Below are 11392 nucleotides of genomic sequence, written 5' to 3'. Positions count from 1 at the left end.
TCGGCCCGAGCTTTTCCCTCAGGGCTCTCCCCCAGCCCCGGCTGTTCCTTCAAGCAGCTCTGTCCCTCCCTGTTCTCTTCCCTCAGAGCGGCCCCGTTCCGCCCCGCCCCGCCCCGCCCCGCCCCGCCCAGCTCCGCCCCGCCCAGCTCCGCTCTCTTCCCTCAGAGCGGCCCCGCCCCGCCCCGCTCCGCTCTCTTCCCTCAGAGCGGCCCCGCCCCGCCCCGCTCCGCTCTCTTCCCTCAGAGCGGCCCGGCCCGGCCCGGCCCGGCCCCGCCCCGCCCCGCTCCGCCCCGCCCCGCTCCGCTCTCTCCCCTCAGAGCGTTCCCGCCCCGCCCGCGCCTGCGCAGTGCGCGCGGCTCCATTCGGGTGGCGGTGCGGCCATGGCGACGGTGGCGGAGCTCAAAGCAGGTCGGGGCCGCAGCCGGGGCCGGGCTGGGGATGTCTCGGGATGTCTCGGGCTGCCAGGAGGGTGGTAGGGCGGCCCGGCCTTCCGCGGCCACCGGGATGGGTCTCAGAGCTGCCGCGGGCGCTAATGGGGGCCCCCGGTCCCCCGGCGCTGCCCCCGGTCCCCCGGCGCTGCCCCGTTCATATACCGTGCGCTGTATTTCAGTATACTTCAGTATTAAACGCATCTTGGTGCAGTAACGTCCTGTTTCTTAAATTGCCAGGACGCATGTTGGCGACTGAAAATAAAGTTGTGTTTGTGGCTTGTGTGGAGGCTGGACGGTTATCTGTGTGGCGCCTGGACTGGCGGCGCGTGCACAGGTGCTGATACCTTATCGCTGTGGCAGTGGCGTACGCCAGACTCTGTTTGCATCGGGGCTAATTAATGCTGCTTGGCTTTAAATTCACGGGCTGGTTTTTGTGGCGACAGTTTTAAAGGACACGCTGGAAAAAAGAGGCGCTCTTGGCCAGATCAGAGCGAGGATCCGAGCGGAGGTGTTCCGTGCCCTGGAGGAGCGCGGCGAGCCGCGGCCGGCGCTGTCCCGGGAGAACCTGCTGATCAACGAGCTCGTTCGGGAGTACCTGGAGTACAACGCCTACAGATACAGCGCCTCTGTCCTCACCGCAGGTACCGCTGCCATGGAATCGGCATTAAATAATTCCCTTGATATCCTGGAGATAGTAACCGTGACTAAATGCATCGTCTTGTCTTCCCTCGGGAATTAACATGTACAACCGACCTCTCCACAGCTCTACTTGCAGCATTAATCACTTCATTAATTTTTAAGGAAACTTACTCTCTCTGCTCCTTTACCCTTTAGATAAACTGTTTGACACAGTGGTTGATGCAAGAGCAAGAAAACTTGATAACAGCTGCAAATTCAAATTTCTTGAAATGGCTGGGAGTACCAGTTTAGAGAAAGAGTTGTTTGCCTGATGAATTTATCTTTATACTGTAAGACTTCTTTAATATTTTCTTAAGATATTGAAGATAAGTATTGTGATATGCTATTGGAAATTATACCAGTATGAAACAGTAATGCTTACATAGGTTCCTTGGAATTAAAATAGTTGTTAATAGTTAGTTATTAATAATCCAAAAAGGAGGCTTGTGCTCTCATCATCTTTTGAAGTCATCTGTTAATTTGTGGCATTTTTCTTACTGGTCTTAAGATTCAGGGGTTTTGTTTTTCAGAATCTGGCCAGCCTGAAGTCCCCTTGGATAGACAGTTTCTTGCCAAGGAGCTGAATATAGTTGAAGATGCAAGTGCAAAGTCAGTGTAAGGAGGAATTTTGGAATGCACAGTATATTCTGTATATTCTATATTCTGTATACCAATGTATTTGTCTCTTTGGTGTTATTATAAATCACATGTAAATGTTCTCACCAACTGAAATGTGGCTGATCCCAGGCCTGTTCTAATATGCTGGACTCAGTTTCACAGTGCCAAACATGGAGCCATGTTCAGACATACTCCAGGCTAACACTGAATTCTGCCTTTCTACAGAAAGTAGATCTGCTCTTTGCATATCTGGGAGTTGCTGTGTGGAGCAATAAAAATATTACAGTGAGATTAGATATAAAATCAGAGTGCTCCAATAAAACTGCATTAATGAGCTGAAGCTGAAGCAGGCTCAGACACATTCAGCATTCTCTGTAGCTTGTGCTGTCTGAGCCTGGCTTAGGAAGAGCCAGGTTTGAGCTGTGCCATGGTGGGCTGGCCTGTAGCCCCCCAGTGCCTGATGTGCTGTGAGTGTGGGGGTCCTGCTGATCCATGGGTGAGGATGTGCTCCTGTGCCAAACATGCACACCTTCTTCACCTGCCAGGAGAGCTGGAGTTCAGTGGAGAGTGTCTTTAGTCTCAGAACCCCCTGTTGGTGTTCTGGGGGAGCTTAGCTCTGTGCTTATTTATGTAATGATGTGGTTTGTGTCATTAAAGACATTTGTACATATTGTAGAAGTAAATACTGAAATCTAAGAAGTCCTGGGGGAAGGGTGTATTTTTAATGCTCAGTATTTCATAGACCTTACAGAGTATTTTTTAATTTCTCCCTTAAGCAGACCTCTTCTGTATGGAATTCTCTCTCATTTCTTAAATGGTGGTAAAGAAGAAGGTACCCAGAACATCCTTCCAAAAGTGTCTTTACTGAATTATCCAAAGCAGAACTTGGGCAAACCACCTGCTGAGAGAAATGCAAAAGGTGGGTGCAATGTCATTTTTGCTGAATTCTGTGTGACTGGATTTGCTATGCCCTGCATGACCATGCAGCTGGACACTGAACCTCCTCCTCTGTGCAGGGGCTGCTCTCACCTGACACCAGGGGGCTTTGCCATTGCCCTGAAAGTCCAACTGCACAAATTGTACTCCCTTGAATTGTTCCAAACTGAGAAGGGTCAGCTAGAGACAGTCTCACTATACTGGGAATTCAATGCAAGATTTGAATCTAAATTCTCAATAAAATATATTAAATAATGGGTATATCTCTGTTTCTTATCTGGTCTAACCTCATTTCTATAGGAAGTTCTTAACTCTTTAGCTGTCAGTTCTTTACATGGGCATAAATCTTTTCTGAGAACGAAATTCATATCCTATTTGCCACAAAAGCTTAAGCCCAAAGTTCATTGCTCTATAGTAAACACTGCTAAATCTTACTTGCCTTTTCTGGTCTGCTTTTGGACTGCTTACAATTAACAGCACCTCAGCTAGAGAATGAAAAGGTTCATTGGTCCAGCTTTTTCCTTCTAGGAGTCAGCTTGGCATATTGCTGCATTTGGTACTGTGAAAATTTATTACTCTCCTTTTAATGCTATGAACTGTTTGGTTTGTATCCAAGAATTTCAGAAGTATGGAGCCTGAGATCTTACTGATGTCTAAAAAGGGTGAGAAGTACTAACTGTTTTTTAAGTTAATTCATTGAGACAATGATGTTTTTCTTCTGCCAGAAGAGGGGGCTGAAGAAACAAAATTTCCATACCAAAACTGCTGTAAATTACCTCTTTGTTAGAAAACAATTATTCCTATCAGAAATGTCTCCATTTTTAAAACAAACTGAGTGTATAGGAGAATTGTTTTTAAAGTTACTTTTGTTTCTACTGACTCCAGAGGGTCACCCTGCCCTGTTGACTCACATATAACCTCACATGGAGATTTAATTGGTTACAGTTAGTTACAGAACTCAGTATCCATCATAAGACACAACAGCACATTGCATTTTTAGAACTAAACAAAAACATAGAAGTTTTAAGGCTTTGAACCTCTAAGTAAATATATTCTGAAATTACTTTCTGCATGTATGTTAGTTGGGACCTAAAGGCAGTGGGTTTAAAATACTAATTACCCAACTCTTTTCATTAGGCTGCATATTCAGGTAATCAAGTCCATTTATAAATTCAACCTACCAGGTCTCTTATTTAACATCTAAGTTGCTTTTCATTTTAGAAATGATCTTGTTTATTTAGATGTTTGAGATTTCTAGCAGACTGGGGATCCTGATAAAAGATTGGGAATATCTTTCTTTGCCTCATTCACTACTTGTCTGAAATCTAATCTTAGTGATGTAAAGCTTTTATCTCCTACAGCTGCATGGAAACATTTATCTGTAAAATTTCCTAAATTCCCTGTGATGATACTGTGATCAAAGTTGCTAATAGTAGAAGATAACACATTGTGGACCTCCAGATGATGAGAATATTTTTGTATTTCATTTTCAGACAGAATTCCAGAAGCAGGAAGGATGGCTGGCATGAGCATTGAAGAGCCTCTTATTTTACAAAGTATAATGAGATGATATCTTTTGTTTTCTAATTTCTCATTTCAAGGTCTGTCAGATTGAATTTAGGGCATTTTTTATTGCATAAATTTCTCCAATAAGTCCAGTGGGACCATTTTAGCCTGTAATATCTGCTCATGAGACAGGATGACAAGGTCAAGTTACTGTCAATTTTAAAAAGGTTAGCAGAGCTCTCTTTGCCTTTCTCTTACCCCTGACAGAAGGGAAACATACAGAGAGTTAACACTAGTGAATCCTAAATCTGAAATTGCACCTGAACATACTGAGTTTATCCAATAAATGTTTATATAATAACTTCTCATCTCTGCACTTGTATCTTTGTGTGTCTTTGTGTGTAATAAAAGTTTTCAGTTTTATTCTGTATCTTATTTTGAGGGTGTTCAAAGCATATGTTTTAATCATTATTGTTAAAAAGAGGCTGCAACTTTCAGATAAGTAAAGGAAAAGAAATTCTAAGAGAAAATCAAAGTGATTTAGAGGGACAGTGGTTTTTAATTCTCCAGAAATGGGGACTATATTTATCTTCATGCCAGCAAACAAACAAGAGTTAAGTTTTTTCCATCTGGAGTTGCTATAAATTGTATGGTGCAACACTGAGTGTATGGGAGGGGAAGGAACTTCTGGGTTTTTTTCCCAAACAGCATAAAACCCACAGTCTGGAAAAGCTAAAAATATATTTGATAGTAGATTACTGATTCCCAGAACTCTTTTTTAGCTGAAGTATTTACATGTTTTGAAATGGTAATTTATTTTAAAAGCCAAACTTGCAGGGGTACATAAAAAATAACATCAATTTTTTTTCTCTTCTCATTTTAACAAAATGTATAAATGGTAAATATATGCAGTGATACTGAGAGGAGTTTTGTATAAATAAATCTCTAGATCAGATCGATAAAAATCTTAGTTAGATAGATGCTAGAGTGGAGGGGAGAGGAAGAGAGGCTGCAGTTTGTGAAGCTGCAGAGCCCGGGTTGTGCAGAGTGAGATCTGCCCTGATGTGAGCAGTTAGCATTGCAGGGTTTGCTCATCTCTGTGTGAGTGGCAGTGCTGGAGCTCCCCGGGCTGATCCCAGGGCAGGATGTGTGTCTGCAAATCGACTCCTCAAACAACTCACAAACCCATCCCTGGCTCTGCAGCACTCACTGCCCCAGGCCAGCCCTGTGCTCACCCCTGCACCACTCCAGCTGCACACACACCCCTCAGATTTCATTTGGCTTCCCAAGTTCAGTGCTAGACTCGTCTTTCCGTGAAGCAGTGGATCAAATTGTTGTGCTGATTGGGATTCTGATTGTCTTTTCAAGGGCAAAGGAAAAGGCTGTGAAAACACAAGAGCTCAAACCTCTGTAAATGTTTCAGTGTAAACAGCCATTGCTTCTGCTTTCTGTCTGCCCACCAGAGATCACTCAGATGCTGCCCAGGTGCCATGGAGCTCCCTGGGAAATGAATTCTCAGTGGTAGAAATTTAAAAGATATTTTCTGAGGCTGAGGAAGGCAGAGGGATGTTTGGGAGCTGCTCCATCCCCAGCCAGGAAAGCTGCAAAGGGCTCCTGCCTGGGCTTTGAGCTGAAGGTGGGTCTGAAATCAGAGACAGAAGACATTTCAAACAAAAGGAATCTTTGGACTATTTTCCCTGGGGACTCACCCATTGTACAGACACTCTGTAGGGACAGTTGGTGGAATTTGGCCTGTTTGCTCTGGGTGCAACTTGCATTTCATCTAATTCTCCAACAGCTCACAGCCCACATCTGGGGTTAGAAACCATCTCTTGTTTCAAAGTATAGTCATTGTACAAGCAAACTAGAGGCAAATTACAGTGTATTTCCAGTGATGTTTATTTACAACAAAGCTTTGAAATATATCTGTGAAAATATACTGGTCTAGTCCTAGTATTAATTGTCTAGCATTTATCTGAACAGTACATGAAATATGAGAATATCTTTCAAGATGCTGACGTATAGCAAGTTCACTGCCTGCCTTGTCACTGGGCAAAGAGGAATTGCAAAATCTTTCCCAGGTGAATGCACTTAGCATTCCTTAAAATTTTATGGTGAGATCAATATTTAGATCAAAATATTTCACAGGTTCAGGTTTTAGGAGAAATTGCATACATAACAATTATTTTCTGAACTTCAGAAGCTGCATAATTACAGCCGGGGATGTCTTATATTAACTGCCCTTACTCCTAGTGACAAGAGAAAATGAAAAACAAAAATAAAGATACAAGCATATAGAAGTTTAGATCTTTAAAGAGCAAAATGCATTTGTGGATTTTGCCGGAGACAGAACATTAACCAAGAGCATAATGGAGGGAATTCCATTAGAAGAGGCTGTTAGTTGTCTGAGCACGTTATCACAAGTGAAGGTGACAAGGAGCCAGTGCAGTCTGCTGTGGATATCAGATCTGGAAAGTGCTTTGGAAGAACTTAACCCACAACTTTTAAAAATAAAAAATTCTTTTAAGACCAAATTTTTGCTCTGCCCCGAAATGAGAGCACACTGTGTGTGCGGACTGCAGGGCAGCTGTGCTGTTCCAGGGTTTTGGTTTCTGTCCTGCCCAGGGGAGGTTTTTTGGAGCTTTATCAGCTCGCTCTGAGGACTCGGTTACATTTTCCTTCCTGAGCCTCAGGCACCAATCTCGGTGTCCCTGATCACCTTTCCGGAGGCTGATTAGCGCTGGCTAATCACCCTGAGGAACAGAAACCCCCAAAGGTTTGTTCACCCTTCAGCAGCAGCTGATTCTGCCCTGCACTCCACCTGACCAGCCCCAGCCAGGGCTGAGCACAAACCTGATGCTTTATTTAACAAACCAACATCACCATCTGTGCTTTTTTTTCCTTTCCCTCTCTTATGTTCAGGTTACACCATGGTGAGGCAGTTAAAAACTCACTTCTTTCCTTCTTGGGTCTTTTTCTTTTCCCCAAATACAATATTTACAGTGCAAATTCAGTAAGGAGATATTTAAGGGTAGGCTTCTCGATACTTTATTTTTTTTTCTAGAAAAGTAATTAAAACAAATAAATGAACAAATCAAGGGGGTTTAAACAAAGCTTATTTTCTAGTCACAAAGTCATCATCCACTGGGAATCCACAGCTTTCATTTTGAGGCAACTTTGGTTTAAAACAACCACCTCTACTTTCAGGATCCCCCAGCCCGACTATCAGATTAGCATGTTCTTACATTAGCTTTAAGTGAAGGTTGGAAGCTGTGCTTGCATTTACCAGCTCCTACCCCTCTTGGCTTGAGAGTGAAACTCTTTCAGTCCCAGCAGGAATATTTTTTTTTGGACTTCCCAGCTCGGTTTAATGTCACATCATCTATCACCCCCAGCACTGCTGCTGTTAAACTCCCTCCTCGGGCAGTGAGCAGTGGTTTGCAGACCAGCCAGAAGAATTTCCACTCCTTTTTAAGCTACTATTATAATGTGTCTGGTTTTGTGAAACAGCTGCATGTGTTTAAAAGGAACTTCTTCGGATAACTTTGATGAATGTTGAAATGATCATACTTTTCAGAGGGTTCCCTTGCATTTCACTGTGTTTCTAATTAAAAGCTAAGTTGGTAATCAAGAAAATGCGGGGGGGGGGGAGGGGTTGAAGTAAAACAGTGTGAACCACCTTGCTCTGTGAGGAACTTTCTGCTAACAAGGACAAGTTTCTAGGATTTATGTCGAGGTGATCATTTCCCTGGCTTTGCTCCAGCCAAGTCACACATGGCCAGGTTTGCTGCTGGGTCCTGGAAGGCTCTGCACAGCTCCCTGCAGCCCCACAGCACTGCACATTGTGAGGGCTGAAATTCCTGGGGTTTGGGGCTGGAATTCCCAGTGTTCAGGGCTAAATATTCCAGGATTTTCAGGTCAAAATTTTCAGATTTTTGGAGCCACAATTCCAAGGGTTTGGGTCACAAAATTCCCAGGATTTTGTGGCTAGAATTCCCAGGTTTTGGGGCTGAAATTCACACATTTTTGGGACTGCAATTCCCAGGGTTTAGGGCTGGGTATTCCAGGATTTTGAGGCCAAAATTTCCCACCCACCTTCCCTCTGGCGGGATGGTCTGTCACCTCTGGGGCTGTGTCACTGCCCTGGCAAGTGTGGTGTTGTCCATCTGAGACCCAAACTTGACCCTGCATCTGGTATTTCTGAAATGCTGCAGAGCAGAAACCCCAGGGCTCTTTCCCTCTCTCCTCTTTGTCCATTTTTTTTCACCACTGGCTGGAGCTAGAAGGGGCTACAGGACTATCACACCTGCAAATTCCTGACCCAGTGAGAGCAGAGGTTTCCGGCCAGCCTCCCCTCACAGGTATTTTTTAGGATGATGAGACCAATATGAGCTCCATCCATCTTCCCCAGGAGGGTTTATTTTCCAGAGAGGACAGAGCTGTTGATGTCAAGAGAAATAATTTCTCTGGGGCCTGTGCTCAGATCCTTTGGGTATACACCATATTTAGTCTGTTGCTGAGAGGGGGTTGTTTCGGTATTTTGTATTTGGCACGTTGATGGGAATTCCTGGAGTATCCTAGCTTTCCCTTTTTGGGATATCTCCATCCACAGGTCCCACTGCACAAGGCTGCTGGCTACTGGGGGGAGGGAGGGGGGACAGCTGGGGCTGGAGGTCTGTGGGGTGTGAGGAGGGTTTGATGAGGAGCAGATCAGTCCCTAACTCGGGCAGTGTGGCCCCCAGCAGCCTGTCCCTGTCCCTGTCCCTGTCCCTGTCCCTGTCCTGTCCCTGTCCCTGCTCCTGTCCCTGCTCCTGTCCCTGTCCTGTCCCTGTCCCTGTCCCTGTCCCTGTCCTGTCCTGTCCCTGCTCCTGTCCCTGTCCCTGTCCCTGCTCCTGTCCCTGCTCCTGTCCCTGTCCTGTCCCTGTCCCTGTCCCTGTCCCTGTCCTGTCCTGTCCCTGCTCCTGTCCCTGTCCCTGTCCCTGTCCCTGCTCCTGTCCCTGTCCTGTCCCTGCTCCTGTCCCTGTCCCTGTCCCTGTCCCTGCTCCTGTCCCTGCTCCTGTCCCTGTCCCTGTCCCTGTCCCTGTCCCTGTCCCTGTCCCTGTCCCTGTCCCTGTCCTGTCCCTGTCCCTGCCAGCACAGCTGCCATTCCAATCTCTGTCCCTACATCCCAGGGACTGTGCCCTCCAGCTCTCATCCCTTCTACATCCACAGGCACAGGGGGGTGTTTTTTATAAGTAGTGACAGTCCTTTCTCAAGAGCTGAGCTGCACACTGGATTGCAAAATAAGCTTTGGCAAATCTGCTGGAAGGGACAAACAAGCCCCTCATTTCCCTGGGGCAGAGGAGGCTTAAACCAGCCCCAAGCTCTGAATGTGACACAAGCACTGGGACACCCAGAGCCACCCCCACCCACACAGTGCTGCTGTTGGGAATAACCCTCTTTGCCCAAGAGACCCCCAAACTCAGGGACTCTGCAGGGAGGTGGGTGGGACACATCCTGTGCCTGTGACCTGTCCTTTGCCCTTCCAGGACAGGTCCACGAGGGCAGGGACACTGCCAGGGCAGGAAGGAGTTAAAGCTCCATTTGCCTGGTCAAACAGCAGGGGGAAAGGGTGAAACTTGTGATTTAGGGGCACCCCTTCCATACATGTTTTTGAAAGGCAGAACCAGCCTGCTTCCCCAAAAAGTGGCTTGGGGCAGGGGCCGTGCCCAGGGTTGGGCCCTGCTGGGGACGGGGTGCTTGGCTCAGGCTGTGCTCTCTAAGCCAGGTACCAAAAGGATTCTCCAGCAGGACGTGGTTTGGGGCCCCTCCCCTGGCAAGATTCTCCTCCTCTATATAGGGAGGCTGCAGAGCAGCAGGGCTGGGCTGTCCCGGCTGGTGGCTGTGTCTCCACTCACTCTGCTCCCCTTGGACACCTGTAAGTACAGGCAGAGCTCCCTGCTGCCTCTCACTCTGGGATGGGCACCCTGGCACGTCCCCTCTCCCTCTGCTCTGCAGGCACAGGCACAGAACTAACCTGGGATGGGCACAGACCTGCCAGCCTGCTCAGATTTATCCTGCTTTGTGCTTGCTGCTGGGCTCTGCATGCCTGAGAGTGGGACTGATGTTCTGGGCTGTGCCAGTCACTGCTGGCAGACAGAGAGGGAGTGCTGCTCTGAGCCAGCCAGGGCAGGGCAGGTGGGCACAGCTACCTGCTGCACACAACCATCTCTCCTGCATTTGGGAATGGAGAACCCCAGCTGCTGATCTCCTTTAAGTGCTCCTAAGCTCTCAGTCCCAATAAAGGACTGTTGGAAAAAATATATAAAATAATAAAAATAAAACAATCAGTTCATCAGTAATTTGTTCTTCAAACAGGAAAAATGCTTGAATATTAGAAGAAGTGGAATCACTTTTGCATATATGCCCCAGCATTACATGTATATGTTTTTAATATGCTGGGAGCAAATTGGAAGCAAAACTAATCTGGCAATTTACTGAACTGCAGTAATTTCAAAGGTGGCATGCCTTTTTTTTTTAAATGGAAAATAAAGCAATGAACATCTGAGACAATCCCATAAGTAAATTAAGACAGTAGATGGCAGTGCAGAAAGCAGCTCCAGCACCATCCCAGAGCTTCATGGGCTTCTTTTACCTGTGTGTGTGTGTCTGTGTGCATGCACACCTATAAAAATGTTGGTATTCATGTGACAGGCATATAGCTTTGCAGAATTAAGAAGCATCATGAGGTATTTCCAGTATGAATCAGCAGGCTTGTCATGATCTGATACACACACATCAGCAGAACCTTTTCTAAAATGCACCTGTTGGAAAACCATCCCACTTGTCCTGCAGTGCCAGCTGTGCCCTGGCACTGTCAGGATTGTCTGGGGGATGAGCTGAACCCCACCCAGGCAGGGCTGAGCTGCTGAACCCCAGAGCAAAGCTCTGAGTCAATTGTCACTGCAGCTTAGTGCCCTGCCCCTGGGTGTAAACAATCAGTTTTATTATCTCATTTGCAATTGACACACTAGTCCCTAAAAGGTATTTGTTTTGAATTTGTTATCATTACATTTTTGTGGAACGGGGAGTATTGAGCAGAACATCTCCATAAAAGGCAGCGTGGGGATGGATGGATGCAGAGATCCCAGTGCTCTGGAAATCACTGAGACTCACTAGCTGGAAATCTGGTGGCTTTAAGTATGTTAATTTTAGGAGAAGCCAAGAGCTAGAGGCAGCTTTCC

General features: G+C 46.2%; 2 protein-coding genes across 4 annotated transcripts in view; both read left to right on the top strand.

Moving 5' to 3' along the window:
- The first annotated feature begins 295 nt into the window (after window positions 1-295).
- On the top strand, window positions 296-4591 carry CEP20 (centrosomal protein 20). Of its 3 annotated transcripts, none has more exons than XM_079320840.1 (5): window positions 296-408; window positions 875-1072; window positions 1640-1724; window positions 2507-2646; window positions 4157-4591. In XM_079320840.1, exons 1-5 carry the CDS (start codon window positions 381-383, stop codon window positions 4231-4233), a joined length of 528 nt encoding a protein of 175 aa, XP_079176966.1. In that variant the 5' UTR covers window positions 296-380; the 3' UTR covers window positions 4234-4591. The 3 variants fall into 3 exon arrangements, with proteins under 3 accessions (XP_079176966.1, XP_079176967.1, XP_079176965.1); XM_079320841.1 differs by having other exon boundaries at window positions 1640-1718; window positions 4157-4456; XM_079320839.1 differs by having other exon boundaries at window positions 2504-2646; window positions 4157-4456.
- Window positions 4592-10034: 5443 nt separating this feature from the next.
- Window positions 10035-11392, top strand: part of MYH11 (myosin heavy chain 11) — a 57160-nt gene continuing 55802 nt past the window's right edge. The window contains 1 exon segment of the mRNA XM_079320541.1: window positions 10035-10090. The gene's annotated coding sequence lies outside the window, so the exon portion shown is untranslated.

Source organism: Erithacus rubecula (assembly GCF_903797595.1).
Source record: "Erithacus rubecula genome assembly, chromosome: 17".
In the NCBI taxonomy this organism is placed as follows: domain Eukaryota; kingdom Metazoa; phylum Chordata; class Aves; order Passeriformes; family Muscicapidae; genus Erithacus; species Erithacus rubecula.
The sequence above is the reverse complement of the archived record's forward strand: the minus strand, read 5'-3'. Positions and strand labels throughout refer to the sequence as shown.